The following is a 13,468-nucleotide window of genomic DNA, read 5'->3' as shown; positions in this document are numbered from 1 at the left end:
AATTATAACTACCGATATACTACATTTGATCTAGAGAAGCGAAGGTATAATCAGTGCCGAAAATTGTGAATAGCTGACAATTATAACTACCGTGGCAAAATTGTAAAAATCGGAGATGTATTAGGGTCAGATTTTTACGACAGAACTGACTCTGATTTGTTAATAAATCATTATCAGGGTCGGATATTTAATAAATCCGATACTGATACTTAATGTAATTCTTGAACTAATTACGATCCATAAGTAAATGAAAAAAATCGATTATGATTCCACAAGTAAAATTCTTTTACCTATATTAAGGAAAAGATATGAGGTATTAACCGAGTCAAAAGCTACCGATTCTTGACAAAAATATTTCAGTCATGCGATCAGCCAAAAGTATTACATAGCGACGATCAAGATCACGCGGTCCAGAGATTTCCTTTTAAAAAAATGGCTGTTTGAAACACAAACGACAGCACATGCCAATGCACATAAATCCGTCAGCATAACCCTGCCACACGATCAGAGATGGTTCTGCTGCAGCAGCACGCGATTTGGTCCTGGTTGGAAAAATTGTCTACGAAAGTTTGTAAATAGCGGACTCGCACATGACCCAGCTATTAGCCTTGCTAAAGGCTAAAGCTTTACCTTTACCTTAATTCTGCCACACGTTCAGATGCAAAGTTAGCGTAATACCACCGAACGTTTCTGGGAGGATGGATGGATCGAATGATTTGGGATTGCTCCAGTTCTCCAGTAATTTGAATCCAACCGTCGCCTCCTCTCATTCCTCCAGTTGGTTAAATGTGTCATTTCCCGAATGGTGCGAACCATGCATGTGGGCCCCAAACCACGTGTCTTAGACTGGCTTTGTCAAGGTTTTTGCAGCGAATTCGGACGCCCTCAAGAACCCAAATTTTGTGTTTATATCAGGACCGTTTGACATTCTCTGACTCGTATAACAGATTATGGACCAACAAAAATGAAGAATGACATTTCTTTTCTCTCTTTTTTTTTTTGATTAAAAGGCCTAAGGCCATTTCATTAAAGAAATAGTTTACTTACAATACAACCATCTCAAGTCGCAGAGTTCTCATAATACTCTGGTACCGCAAAACCATCAGCTGTAAGCAAGCTGGAAACACACGTAATACTACAACTACATCGAGATCATAACAAGTTCTAAGCCTCACATAAATTGGGCTGAGGAAATATTTCCTTCATACAGCACCATCTGATAATCGTCAGGATGCCAACTGGAAATATGACATTTCCATTAATTATTCCAAGAAACAAATCGGATTAAGTTCATAACAAGAATTCTCAATTTATTACCCCAAAATACAAAATGTTTGTATTCTCATGCATCATGACAAGCAATCCCTACAAAGAGGACAGGTAAGTTGTTGCACAAGCCATCTATCCAAACACCTCCTGTGGAACAAATGTTTGCATCTCAGATCTCTAATCTCTCCACCTTCTTCAATCTCGTACATACACAATACACACTCCGCCGCTTCGTCCAAGTTCCAGTTTTTTTTCTCATACCTAACCACACCCAGGTTGATCTCAGAAATGGAGACATTTTGCTCAAAAAGTATCGGTTGGCGACATGAGAACAAAACCGAATCGACCAGCCAAGATAAGAGGTGTCTCACTTGAGGATGGTTCAGCATTGATCCAAGGAAACTGGATCTGACTAGTATAGTTAAAATGCACATTAATGGTAACATGAGAAAGAAAGACGTAGCTAGCAATACTGCAAGTGGTATTTTCATGAGTTGGGAGATGAGAGCAGCAGCACACAGGAAAGAAAAAAAAACATATATAGATATGATTGTATGTGAAGGATAAGATACAATATTCCCTTCAAGTACAATAGTGTTACATTTTAGTATTTTACTCTCAAGTTGCTCCCCGGCTCTGTGTATGTATAGTTTGACCAATCTTTGCCCATATTAATTAATGTTCCAGGAAGTAACCTTTTAGCAACGTGACTACAATAAGATTTACACAAAATATAAAATGAAAAAAAGGCAAGCAAGGTTTATAAAATAGTTTTGCCTTTTTTTCTCAATAAACTAAAATGAGATTCGTGCTGTACCCCCATAAAAAAAGATCCAATGGTTATTCAGAGATTGAGCTTCTCCAGCAAAGAAAACAAGCGCCACAATAAAATTCAAGGTTGAGAAACAAGGCAAATTTGTTGAAGCAAACCGATCCATTCACAAGTTTATCTTCACAGTAAATACTAATACATTAAATTGAAAAGTATTCAAGGGTTCGCTGCGCTGATAACCAATATACCCAAATCAAGATTACTAACATATAAATCTTAGTAATTGAGTATAGTTAATCACTAACAGGCTTTAATTTAAAGCATCCACATTTAGATTTAAAACCACCCTTGCATAAAGCTATAGTAGCCAAAGTCTTTTTTATTTATTCAATATAATGGGGATGCAAACTTGAGCCTCACGGATGGATATAAACTAAAATGACTCCATTAGCCCGGAGGCCAGTTCATCTGTCGCCCACCAATAACATGCACATGAATGTGGCACACAGATTGGCCTGAAGAAAATAAAAAAAATATATATTAAATGCAGTATAGTAGAGTACAAACTGTAAACATCTTGTACAACTTGCTTGACATCCATGTAGAAGTACCTTTACTACATAGGTAATTTAAAAGGTTCTTAGCAAATAACTAATATAAGTTTATCATGTTTACAGGTAGCAACAGACTTCCCTCACACTGTCTACATGCAAAAGCCAAATGATGCACTTGATTGACAACTCAGACAATCTAGTGAGCTCTTTATGTGAACATGGGAAAATTTTACAGCTAAGTTCAATAATCAGAAGTAGGGAACTTGTAGGGTTGTCAATTTTCTTACAACAGGTGCTAAAAGGTGGTAGCATCAGTACAATTCGGGTCAGGAAAGTAGACTCAAACAGTATCAGTCAGGCCCTTTATTATTACACTACACAGGTTTTGTGCCCATAAGTATCATTGCTACCATTCTGATCTTAAACTGTTAAACTAATCATTATTAATATACGTTTTAGTTCTGCGCATGTGTGCATACGAGGTAACCTGAGTTGGTCTTTTATTTGAATTTAGAAACTGAATGCAATACACGGCAGTTTCCTGTTGGATATTGCACAGGAAAGAATGTAGGCTAGGGTCTCAACAAATTCCGAGAATCTTATTTTTTTTTATGTAATTTCAACTTCCCACTTGTATTACTCTTTGATCTGACTCCAGGTGACCCTTAAACTGACAGCTATTAGAGAGGGGAAGAGACCGAACGTATTGTTATGTATTACTATTTGATTCTACCTCCGCCCCTTAAACAGGCAGTTATCAGAACGAACAAGAGTCCCAACAGTAGCAACAATACCACTTGCAAAGACCTTACGTCGTTCGTAATTTAGGACAAACAAATTATCCAATCATTATCAATGTTGCTATTCACATTATTTGGAATAACCTGTACAGTACAAATGCTACCATACAGCTTACCTAATTAAATTATTGGGCTAACCAAAAAATAAAACGAAAAGCATCGGGTGCCAATTGCAGGAGAAAGGCAAAGATATAAAAAGGACTACACAAAACATAGAAGTTGTTTTAATAAATATTAGAGGAAAGAAAAACATACATCCATCTTTGCCATCGTTAATGACAACTCTATATCCATCATCGAGCTTTTCCTGCTTAGCAACTAACTTTGCAACATAAAGGAGCCGACCAAGTATCTCCACATGCCTCTCCTCTGCCTATTGCATTTTGCATAAACAATAATACCCACTGTTCATCAATATTTGTGAAACATTCATAAATAGATGTATTTGTAGAAACAACAACACCTAACATGAACACCAGCTTAATATTAGAAAAAGGTTCAAAATTGACCATGTTGCCTTTAAAAACCCAATATATTCACTGCTGTAGCTCAAAATTGAGGCCAATAACAATGATTTTTCTCATCTCTTGAAAATGTAATTACTCTCTTCCTAACTCCTCTGATGTGAGTTTCTCTTATTTATCTAAAGCCAATAACCTATTAACAAATAACAAGAATAACGTATATCCAAAGATAACGTAAGGATGGTTTCCTCCCAGAAAAGAAAAAACAATATATATTCTGGAAAAAATGATGCTCTGTTAGATTATTCCAAAAAATTTCTTCTTATAATGGCCATTTAAAATTAAACCGTGGGTTTTTCATTAAACGAATAGTGAAATTAAAAAAAAAAATTATGTAAATACATAAAAGTGAGATGTTAGAGAACCTTTGAAAGACCAGATAGTCCATCTTTGACCTTGGGAATGACTATAATATGAGTTGGAGCTTGGGGACTAATATCCCTAAAAGCAAGGACCTGAATGCAAATTAACCGTTGGGAGTTGTCAATACTCAATAACTAGGAATACAAATACGGCAACGTTTGGAATAATTGGCATTGCAAAAATTTACACATAATATTTGCTTTAATATTACAAACAATGAGTTGAATCGCAATTTAAGACCTTAACTAGTTCAAATAGTCTTATTGTGTAAAGAGTGGATAATTAAGAGAAGAAAAAACAGAATCAAATTATCCATATAACTAAGCAAAAATACATATAATTAAATAAAAGAAGTAGAACCGAAATACCTTATCATCCTCATAAACAATAGTGGATGGAATCTCTTTTTTAATTATCTTGTCAAAACTGCAGAACAACAGTTTGTAATCAGTAGTCTACTTTAATATCAGTTATTTAAGACTCCAGAGTAAGCACTTAAAATATGTTGAAGTTGCTACATTAAACTAAAAAGCATAATCTCTCACTCATCATATGTAGCATTAGCTCATACAATGGCCATCCACAATCTATGTACCATTTACAATAATAACATCATATCCATATAAAATGGAAGAGAAATGGTATTAAACAGAAACGCCAGCAAAAACGGGACCTAGATTCATAGAATGGTAATCTGAATAAGGCAAAACAATACTACACTATCCATTTACAAACCTAGGTAATAGAAAATAAAATTAAGAGGAAAGGGGAAAAAATTCACATGGTCGGAGCATCGTCGTCGACCGGGACAGCAGCTAAAGCCGCCTCTTTCTCAGATTGCGCCATTACAGTTGAAGTGGAATGAAACGAGAAAAACCTCAAATCTTTTCTTCATTTCTTGTGCAATTACATTTTGACCCTCTGTTGGTTCCATTTAAGTTTTGAATGGTCTCGGTCTACTGGTAATTTTCACAAATTAGATCATGTAGACCCCAGAGTCAGAAAGTTCTAATCGAATAGCTCCTATGGTCTCGGTGTACTCGAGATTTTATTCTTGGAAAATGGTGTTAATTGCTCTAGTAACCCACCAATTGGGCCTTGGGCCCTTGGCTTGTTGCCTTATTTTTGTCTGTTCGCTTTGAGCCGTTTTAGGTCCTTTATCTAATCACTTTTGAGACCAGAGACTAAGGGCTTTACTGTTTGGACCAATTTCACATACAAACTACAGCTAACTTCTTATTTGGATGGAGAGGAGGAAGGGAGGCAACGGAAAGAAAAGAATTTTTTTTTTCTTAAATCGTGTTTGATTGATAAAATTATATTAGAGGTGAAGGATAGAGAAGGAAAAAGATTTTATTTTGCATGATTGTAATCAATAGAATCGATTTCCTCTCGAATTGATGTGTAATGGATGAAAAACAAATTGTTACAAATATTTTCAAAGAACATGACACAAACATTCAACTCTATTTCTTACTTGTATAATTCCCATCCAAATTTAATTATCACAAACCTACGGCTGTCACTGAATTTAACATTAACCTTCTAAAATTATAATTACTTTTGGAAATATTTGATATGTTATAGAGTTAGATTGGGCAAATATGTAAGTTTGTACAATTTTCAAGAACAAATATGTAATTATTGATTTTGGAGGTATAAATACATAATATTGAAACTTTTGAGGAATATATATGAAATCCCCCCTTACAACAAATATGACCAATTTTCCAAATCTCCCTTACAAAATTACCATATCTTACAATCACGTGAGACCCAACTCACATACTATATGGATTATCATCATCGGCTAAAGAAAAATATATATAATTGGCCTTATTAGTATCTCTTAAATGATAACCACCACTTTTATACAGTCTAATAAGATAAGCCTTGTATTTTTTTTATTAATATCTACAAGACTACAAACAGTCTATTTGTCTAGCTGCTTCATCTGTCATGAATTGAAAACAAACCGGTTAATTTTACAACATTTGTTACTAGCTGTTTCATTTACTCCTTTAACATTTGTGCTAAAGCATATCAGACGCTCCGAATCTAAACTCAAAATTTGAGTAAACTCAGGTAATATGAATTCATTAATTATTATAAAAAAGTTAGAGGCTTTTTCCTTCTCATGTCTTATTAATATATTCACCATTATTTGTTGTAAATGGAGAAAAATATTAAGATGTGGAGAATACTTGAATGGAACAAGCATGAAATCTGGTGAGAAAGGCAGCAACAAAAAAAATCAGAGATACTATAATTGCTTTTTCACAGTAATAGGAAAAATCCACTCTTACAATAGATAATGCAATAGTATAAAGTATTAAATCGTAATTTCAAGATAATTACACATTACTATATTTTTTTTCTTTACTATTTTGATAAATGCAATAATAAAAAAAATGATGTCTATGACGTAAAAAAACCGCCTTCCAAAAAAGCGAATTAAACGCCTCTTAGAATTTTGTAAGAGATTGGAAATCAACCGTACCGGTCCTACCGGATCTGCACTTTGGGGGCAGACGAACGAGCTCAATTAAGCAGTACCGAAGTAAAAATCTCCTAGGGAACGAAGTCATCCAAAAAAAAAAAAAAAAAAGGGTTTTGGCACGAAGACAGTGAGGTTAAGAAGTAACACCAATTAAAAATGATAATGGAAATTGTCATTTGCCCTTTCTAATATTCAAAAGGCATGTTGAGATTCTAGTTCCCCTTTAATTTAAGGAGTATTCGAAATAATTATAATATCTAAATAGGGAACAATAACGTTGAAGAGCTCAATTTTTTTTTACATAGTCTGCAAAGATGGGAGCATACATCTATGTATTATTCAGAGAACACATGGCATTTCAAATAATTTAAATAAAAAAATTGAATAAATTGTCATATCCTAATCATCAATGTGGAAGCCCTGACAAAACATACAATTGCACATGACCTGGAAAAACATAGCAAATCAAATAATTTTAATAAAAAAATTGAACAAATTGTTATTTGCAAATCATCAACGTTGAAGGCCTCAATATTTCCGAAAATATCCATATATATTTACAACCATAACCCACAAACGCAGCATATCAATTTATTTAATTTGCTATGATTTTCCAGGTAATGTGTAATTAAAACATTTATATCCAGGGTGAGGGAAGAGGATTGCACATGTCGTGTTGGTCACGTTGCGTCCCTCTTCTGAACTTTCTTTAAAAAGGAATTATGCCTCTTGTCTTGCGATTAGCAACAGGAAAAAAATAAGTATATTTTAAACCTTTTTTAAAAAGTTTCAAGAGGATGTGAAGGGATTGATATGGAATATTTCTACGGTGCGCATGATATGTTTTTCTTGAGAAATGTAATTATGTTGGAGTAATTAAGCACCAACCAAACATTAAATAATTTTTTGCTGTAATGCGTATTTTTGTAAATGTTTATTATGATTTTTCAGTGTTCTAAATAACACGCTATAGCAATGCAATAGCGGCGTTATAGCATTTTCGGATCTTTAATACTACGTTATGGAATAAAAATATGTTATTTCAGCTACAGCCGCTACAACGGTAATAGCAGTCCGCTATCTGTGCTACACGCTACGCGCTATAGCGCTCACTATAATACATAAGCTTTTATATAAAGACCCAAAAAAAAAAATTAAAAATCTTTTTTTTGAAGGTCCAAATTGATTTTGTTTTTAAATAGAAAAAGATAGATAATTTATCCATAATGCCAATGTTTTTTTAATATAAAAAATATATATAATTTATGTCATGATACTTATGTTATTATGAATGAAAAAAAGATAAATAGTTTATGATATTATTAGAGATATTTTGAATAACAATTGAGACTTTGGACTGGTTCAATATGAATATTCTAATTTTTTAGTCAATTTTGTGTTATTTATTGCTCTATGATACTTTAGATAATGTTGATAATTAGTATAAATATAAAATATAATATTTTAAAAAAAATACTATGTATGATAGCTTTTGCTATAGTTATGTATTCACAATAGCTTTTTTTTTAGCATTTCCGCTATAACGCGATAATTGCTATTTAAAACCTTGTGATTATTTTTACTGAGTACCCTTGATTATTTCTATTTTTCTTAACATAGCATTTCAATTTGATGGTTTTGTAAACTTAATTTTCACCTTCAACAGATGGTTGTCCCACAATAAAACAAAAATTATGGTTTATTTTAATTCCACATTCAGTGTGATGCCATGGAGTAAAAATATTAACAGAGCTGTTTTGGTTTCACACAACATATGAGATTATGAGTCATATATTTTTTTTTTCATTTGACTCTATTGTTCGTCCGGTGTATGACGTCAAACTAGCTCTGTCAATATCTCTACCCCACTGTTTGGCATAAACAAAAGGACGCGTGGAATAATTGAGCTTTCCAGAGGGGCTATAATAAAGTTTTCTAGTATTATATATGAAGAAGAAGAATTCTCTGGTTCTTACTTGATAAACACGGTATATATTAATTTTCCAAGAAAACGGCTGGCGCAAGGTGGACCTATTAAATAGAGCATCCTAACCTCCCCTTTGTTTCCGCCTTCAATTTCTCAATTATATACCATTTTCATTGCTCATTTTTCTTCCATTTACATCTCCAATTTGCTCTCCTGCAGATCTCCTCTTTGATTTTCAGGTAATAAACTTACTGTTGACTCTCTTTTTTTTCTTTTTGTGTTAGTTTGTGTTCAAGGTGTGAGAGAACATCTACCTCCATTGAAGATTGATTAATTTGTTAAGGAAACAGATTAAGATGTTCAAGGTCAAAGTCGTCAAATTGTTAAGGAAACAGATTGATTTGTTAATGGTTTGACATTTTCCTTTGTGGTACAACCGGTCCTCAATTTGTTTTATGTTCCCTTCTCTCTGTTTTTTTGTTACATTTCTATCTTCAAAATATATAACTTTTATTGAACATTCTGATTCCAGATTTTTTGTATTGTTTGAGATCATTAAATAGTGCGACCAGTTCGGTAAATCTTATAAAACAACTGCTTATTTTTCACTTTTTTTTCCCAAACTTCCAAAAACGGATTATTTTATGTGTCTTGATACAGTTATTGTTTCTCAATTTAAGTCATGTCATCTTTTGTGTTCCTTAATTTATAAGACACTTTTACCTCTTTTAATCAGTCAAAAAGCGTTAAAATAATACAATCCTAACCAACGCTGCTTCTTTGGTTTCAGAGTTCTATTTCTGTAATCTAACCATGAACACTGATTTCGTGCTGACCGACAGCCAACGCCAGATGCATAGACGCGAGCAACTGAAACTCTCATCCATGAAGAAATCATGGTCGACCGACTCACTCAACAGCCTGGCAGGTGGTAAAACTTGTGTATGTGCGCCAACTTCTCATGCCGGCTCTTTCAAGTGCCGGTACCACCGCCACCCTTCCAATATGAACCTTCAGGCAATGAACCTGCCCAGTACCAATACGATTGTAGAGGAGAAATCTGATGCCGACGAGAGCACCAAGCCACAGCCCGAAGAGCCACAGCCCGATGCGCCACAGCCCGAAGTGCCACAGACTGATGCTAAAATTACGACCGATAATAAGGTGACGTTTGATATCTGAAATGGTGATTACCTGATTGGGTTGTGCATGGAGCTCTTGACTAATTGAGAAACCAAGAACATGTAATTAATATTAGTGAGCATTTTGGGTTGAGGTGTGTGATTGAGTATTGTTTGGAGCATTTTGAAATAAGCTCTTGCAGCTTATTATGACAGACTGCAGAGAGAATGAAATTTATTTATTTCCTTCATTTTCCTTGGGCTGTAAAGTTAATGAAACAGTGTATGTATATGTTTTGGTTTGTATTCAAAGTTTTTTTTTTTTTTCTAACGATCGGTGTCTGATATCTCAGTCTTAGGCCATGCATATAGAGCGATTTGAGATTTTTAGATTCCTCTATAGCCGTAAAACAATTGAGCCTTCTATCCATACTACTATAAAAAAATTAGTTATATCAAGGAATTCATGATCCAGTTACTTCTATCCAAGCAGGTGGATAAAAAACCACTCTTTTTTTCATAAAATATAAAATAATTTTATAGCAATAGATAAACAAATAGTGAATCACTATTTGAGTCTTTGGTTTATAAAAAAAAACTAAAACAAAACTAAAACTAAAGTGTGATGTGTTCACAAAAATAATTAGTGAGCATAACTCTAAAATTATATCGGATAATCTTCAAAGAATATAAATTTATTTTGAACTCACCTATATACGAAAATCTCTTTTAAATATTAAATAGTTGGACAATTTGAAGTTTGAACTCTATTTTTTGCATTTGAGAATTTTATATGTACCCGTCAAAAACTTCGAACCCTCTAAAATTCATAATATCATATTTATCCCTCTTCAAAAACTCACAAACTTATACAATTTATTATCTTTTCTATTAAACTCATTTTAAATTTATAACATTTATAGTTTACCCTTTATTAAAAAATAAAATATGTAGTCTGTGTTGGGGTGCAAGATCATATATTATACGTTTGTATTCAGATTTGTATTCACATTTTTGCAGATTTAGATATTCGAATACGGATATATATGAATATGAATTAAGATACATATACAACTTTTAATTTCAGAAGCGCATACATGTACAAATACGGATAATTATCCGTACATGTATTTTCTTAATTTTTCAGATATCCATTTTTGCTGATACCGATACAGATAATTTATCCGTATTCATATTTTTTTATTCATTTATTTTAGAATTATATATCTTTAGAGAGAAATATCTTGTTGTTGGTATTTTTGATTAAAAATATGATTATGTTGACGATTAATTTTTAATGAAATATATATTTGTCTTAACGACATAACAAGTTTAACATGAAAAAATTATTTTTTTCACCATAATGATTAAATATCCTAACTTATATCCATATTTTATGTTTATTTTATTTTCTAATGAAAACAATATTTCAATTAGGTATTCGAGTCATATATATATGTAGTCGGTTTAATCAATATCTGATTTTTATTCGCATCTGTTTAATATTCTATATGTATCTGTATTTGAAAAAATGGATATAGATATGATTTTACCACTATCCGTTCCGTATCTAATCTGTTTGCACCCCTAAGTCTGTGTAAGAAAAATATTCAGTCTTCTAATTGATCGGTTTCCGGAGACAAGTTCATTTATCTACATGTGATTTATATACTTGTGTGTACTTCACAAGTAAGAAAATGAACTATTTACTCTAATAACAGACTAATTAGAAAACTAAATATTTTCTCTATACATATAATATATTTTTATTTTTCCAATAAAAGAAAAAATGAATAATATATAAACTTAAAATAAATTTGAATAAAATCGACAGTAAATTGAATAAGTTTGTGGTTTTTTGAAATTTAGGATATAATACATAATTTTTTTATTTTTGAGGGGAATACATGAAATCTCACTCCAAAAATAAAACTGCAATTGAGATACGTTTGGATGCACTCTAGAATAGCTAGAATAGCTACTATTGAGAATAGCTAGAATAACTACTATTTGAGAATTAATGGTACTAACTCAAAGCTATTCGGAATAGCTAAAAATACGTTTGGATGCACTCTTTGGAATAGCTACTATTGAAGAGCCCATTCACGCTATTCCAAGTATTTGTTGGATTTGCGGAACAAGACTATTCTGACTATTCAGAATAACATTTGATATTATTTGAATGAACTATTTTTTTTTTTTTTTTGAAGAATTTTGAATGAACTCTGAAATAGAGTAGCACTGCTATTCAAAAATAGCACTATTTTCAATGCATCCAAACATACCTAAATTATTATATTGTTCTACTTGCTACTTACTACTTACTAATAAGTAATAAGAATGTGCCACCGTTATTTCGTTCTATTCAGGCTAAGCATTAATTTTGGATGCATACTGGCCTTAAAAATTCTGTAAGTATAGTTTTATTATAGTGACTCCCCATGAGATATTTTCCCCATCTTTACTATTTGGCAGCGACCCTCCGACACCTTTTCTATTTTCTGATCATTCTAAATTTCTAACTGTACAGAGATATCTAGTTGCTTAGGCGTGCCAAGACTTTGTCAAACACCAACATATATAAAATATCAAAGACTTATATATGGTATTTCCCAAATAATGGATGATCTTTAAAATTGTTAAATAAATTGATAAACAGATAACGCCAGATAGTGTACAATTTAAAATCTAGGTTTTGTAATTTATTGATTAACTTGGGACATGCTACCAACTTCCGGTAACATATAAAATGCGGATCTTATTGTGATGTAAATTGGTGTTTATATTCTGATGCAAATATTATTTCTTATTAATGAAAATCGTAAGCCATTAATTTCGTTACTCAAATTTGATAAAGCCTAGTATTATTATTTGATTACACAAAGTTGTATCATCAAAGAAAAGTTACACAAAGTAATCACTTTATGGAGTAATTTATTTATTTAATTACACAAAAGAAAAACAAATAGTAAAGTACAGCCTTATAAAATTCAAGAATTTAAATCTATCACTTAAACAATTAGTACCAGTTCGTTCATTGTTTGATATTATTCAAGGGAGGGGGCTCAAAAAGAGAGATTATGGGGAAATTAAACTTAGATCTGACCTAAAGTATCTTTTGCCCAATGGATTTCTCAACTTAGACATGTAAAAAGTGGTGAGATTCTCAACTTTTGGAAAGAAAAAAAATGAAAAATGCTACAAATTCTCAAGTTATACACACATTAATTGTAAAATAGTATAATTTTTTTCTTGAAAATAAATAGGGTCAATAATATAAAATTTTCACAAACTTACAGAAATAATTTTATAGGTGCTCATAATATTTAACTATAAACTATACAACAAAAGTATATATAATAATTAGTTTTTAAAATTGAATGGGGTCAATTGATCCATTTGAAGAATGTCAATTCGCTCCTGAGCCGAACATCGTATGAGAAATTAAATATTTCTAAGGATTCGTGAAAACCCACAAAATCATATATATATAGCCACTTCCGAACGTTCTCAGAAAAAAAAAAATTCTCGTCAGATTTTCCATTGTCATCTTACCAGCAAATATAGAGACGATCGACGTGTACCCCTCAAGACCTACATAGACGACGTGTACCCCTCAAGACCTACATAAGCATGAA

At 32.3% G+C, this 13,468-nt stretch overlaps 1 protein-coding gene and 1 long non-coding RNA gene across 2 annotated transcripts; one reads left to right on the top strand and one right to left on the bottom strand.

Annotated features, from left to right (window-relative positions):
* Positions 1-2,184: 2,184 nt before the first annotated feature.
* On the bottom strand, positions 2,185-5,206 carry LOC144555604 (14 kDa zinc-binding protein-like). Its single transcript, XM_078303995.1, has 5 exons — positions 5,064-5,206; positions 4,651-4,708; positions 4,285-4,374; positions 3,651-3,768; positions 2,185-2,556 (listed from the first exon to the last, which is right to left on the bottom strand). The coding sequence occupies exons 1-5, from the start codon at positions 5,126-5,128 to the stop codon at positions 2,489-2,491; spliced, it is 399 nt and encodes a 132-aa protein (XP_078160121.1). The 5' UTR covers positions 5,129-5,206; the 3' UTR covers positions 2,185-2,488.
* Positions 5,207-8,655: 3,449 nt separating this feature from the next.
* On the top strand, positions 8,656-10,142 carry LOC144555602 (uncharacterized). The gene is made up of 2 exons (XR_013512074.1): positions 8,656-8,948; positions 9,500-10,142. It is a non-coding gene; the product is annotated as an uncharacterized LOC144555602 (long non-coding RNA).
* The last annotated feature ends 3,326 nt before the right edge of the window (positions 10,143-13,468 follow it).

Source organism: Carex rostrata, chromosome 6 (genome assembly GCF_964058835.1).
Source record: "Carex rostrata chromosome 6, lpCarRost1.2, whole genome shotgun sequence".
Taxonomy (NCBI): Eukaryota; Viridiplantae; Streptophyta; class Magnoliopsida; order Poales; family Cyperaceae; genus Carex; species Carex rostrata.
This window is presented reverse-complemented; position numbering and strand designations above follow the sequence as displayed.

Bases quoted from the DNA above. Each gene is read 5' to 3' on its own strand.
- LOC144555604 (XM_078303995.1), bottom strand. From the start codon at position 5,128: ATGGCGCAATCTGAGAAAGAGGCGGCTTTAGCTGCTGTCCCGGTCGAC. The intron at 4,709-5,063 runs GTGAATTTTTTC...GTTGTTCTGCAG, and splicing joins GACGACGATGCTCCGACCAT to TTTTGACAAGATAATTAAAA. The intron at 2,557-3,650 runs GTATGTTTTTCT...TATTTTCTTCAG, and splicing joins TAACGATGGCAAAGATGGAT to GCCAATCTGTGTGCCACATT.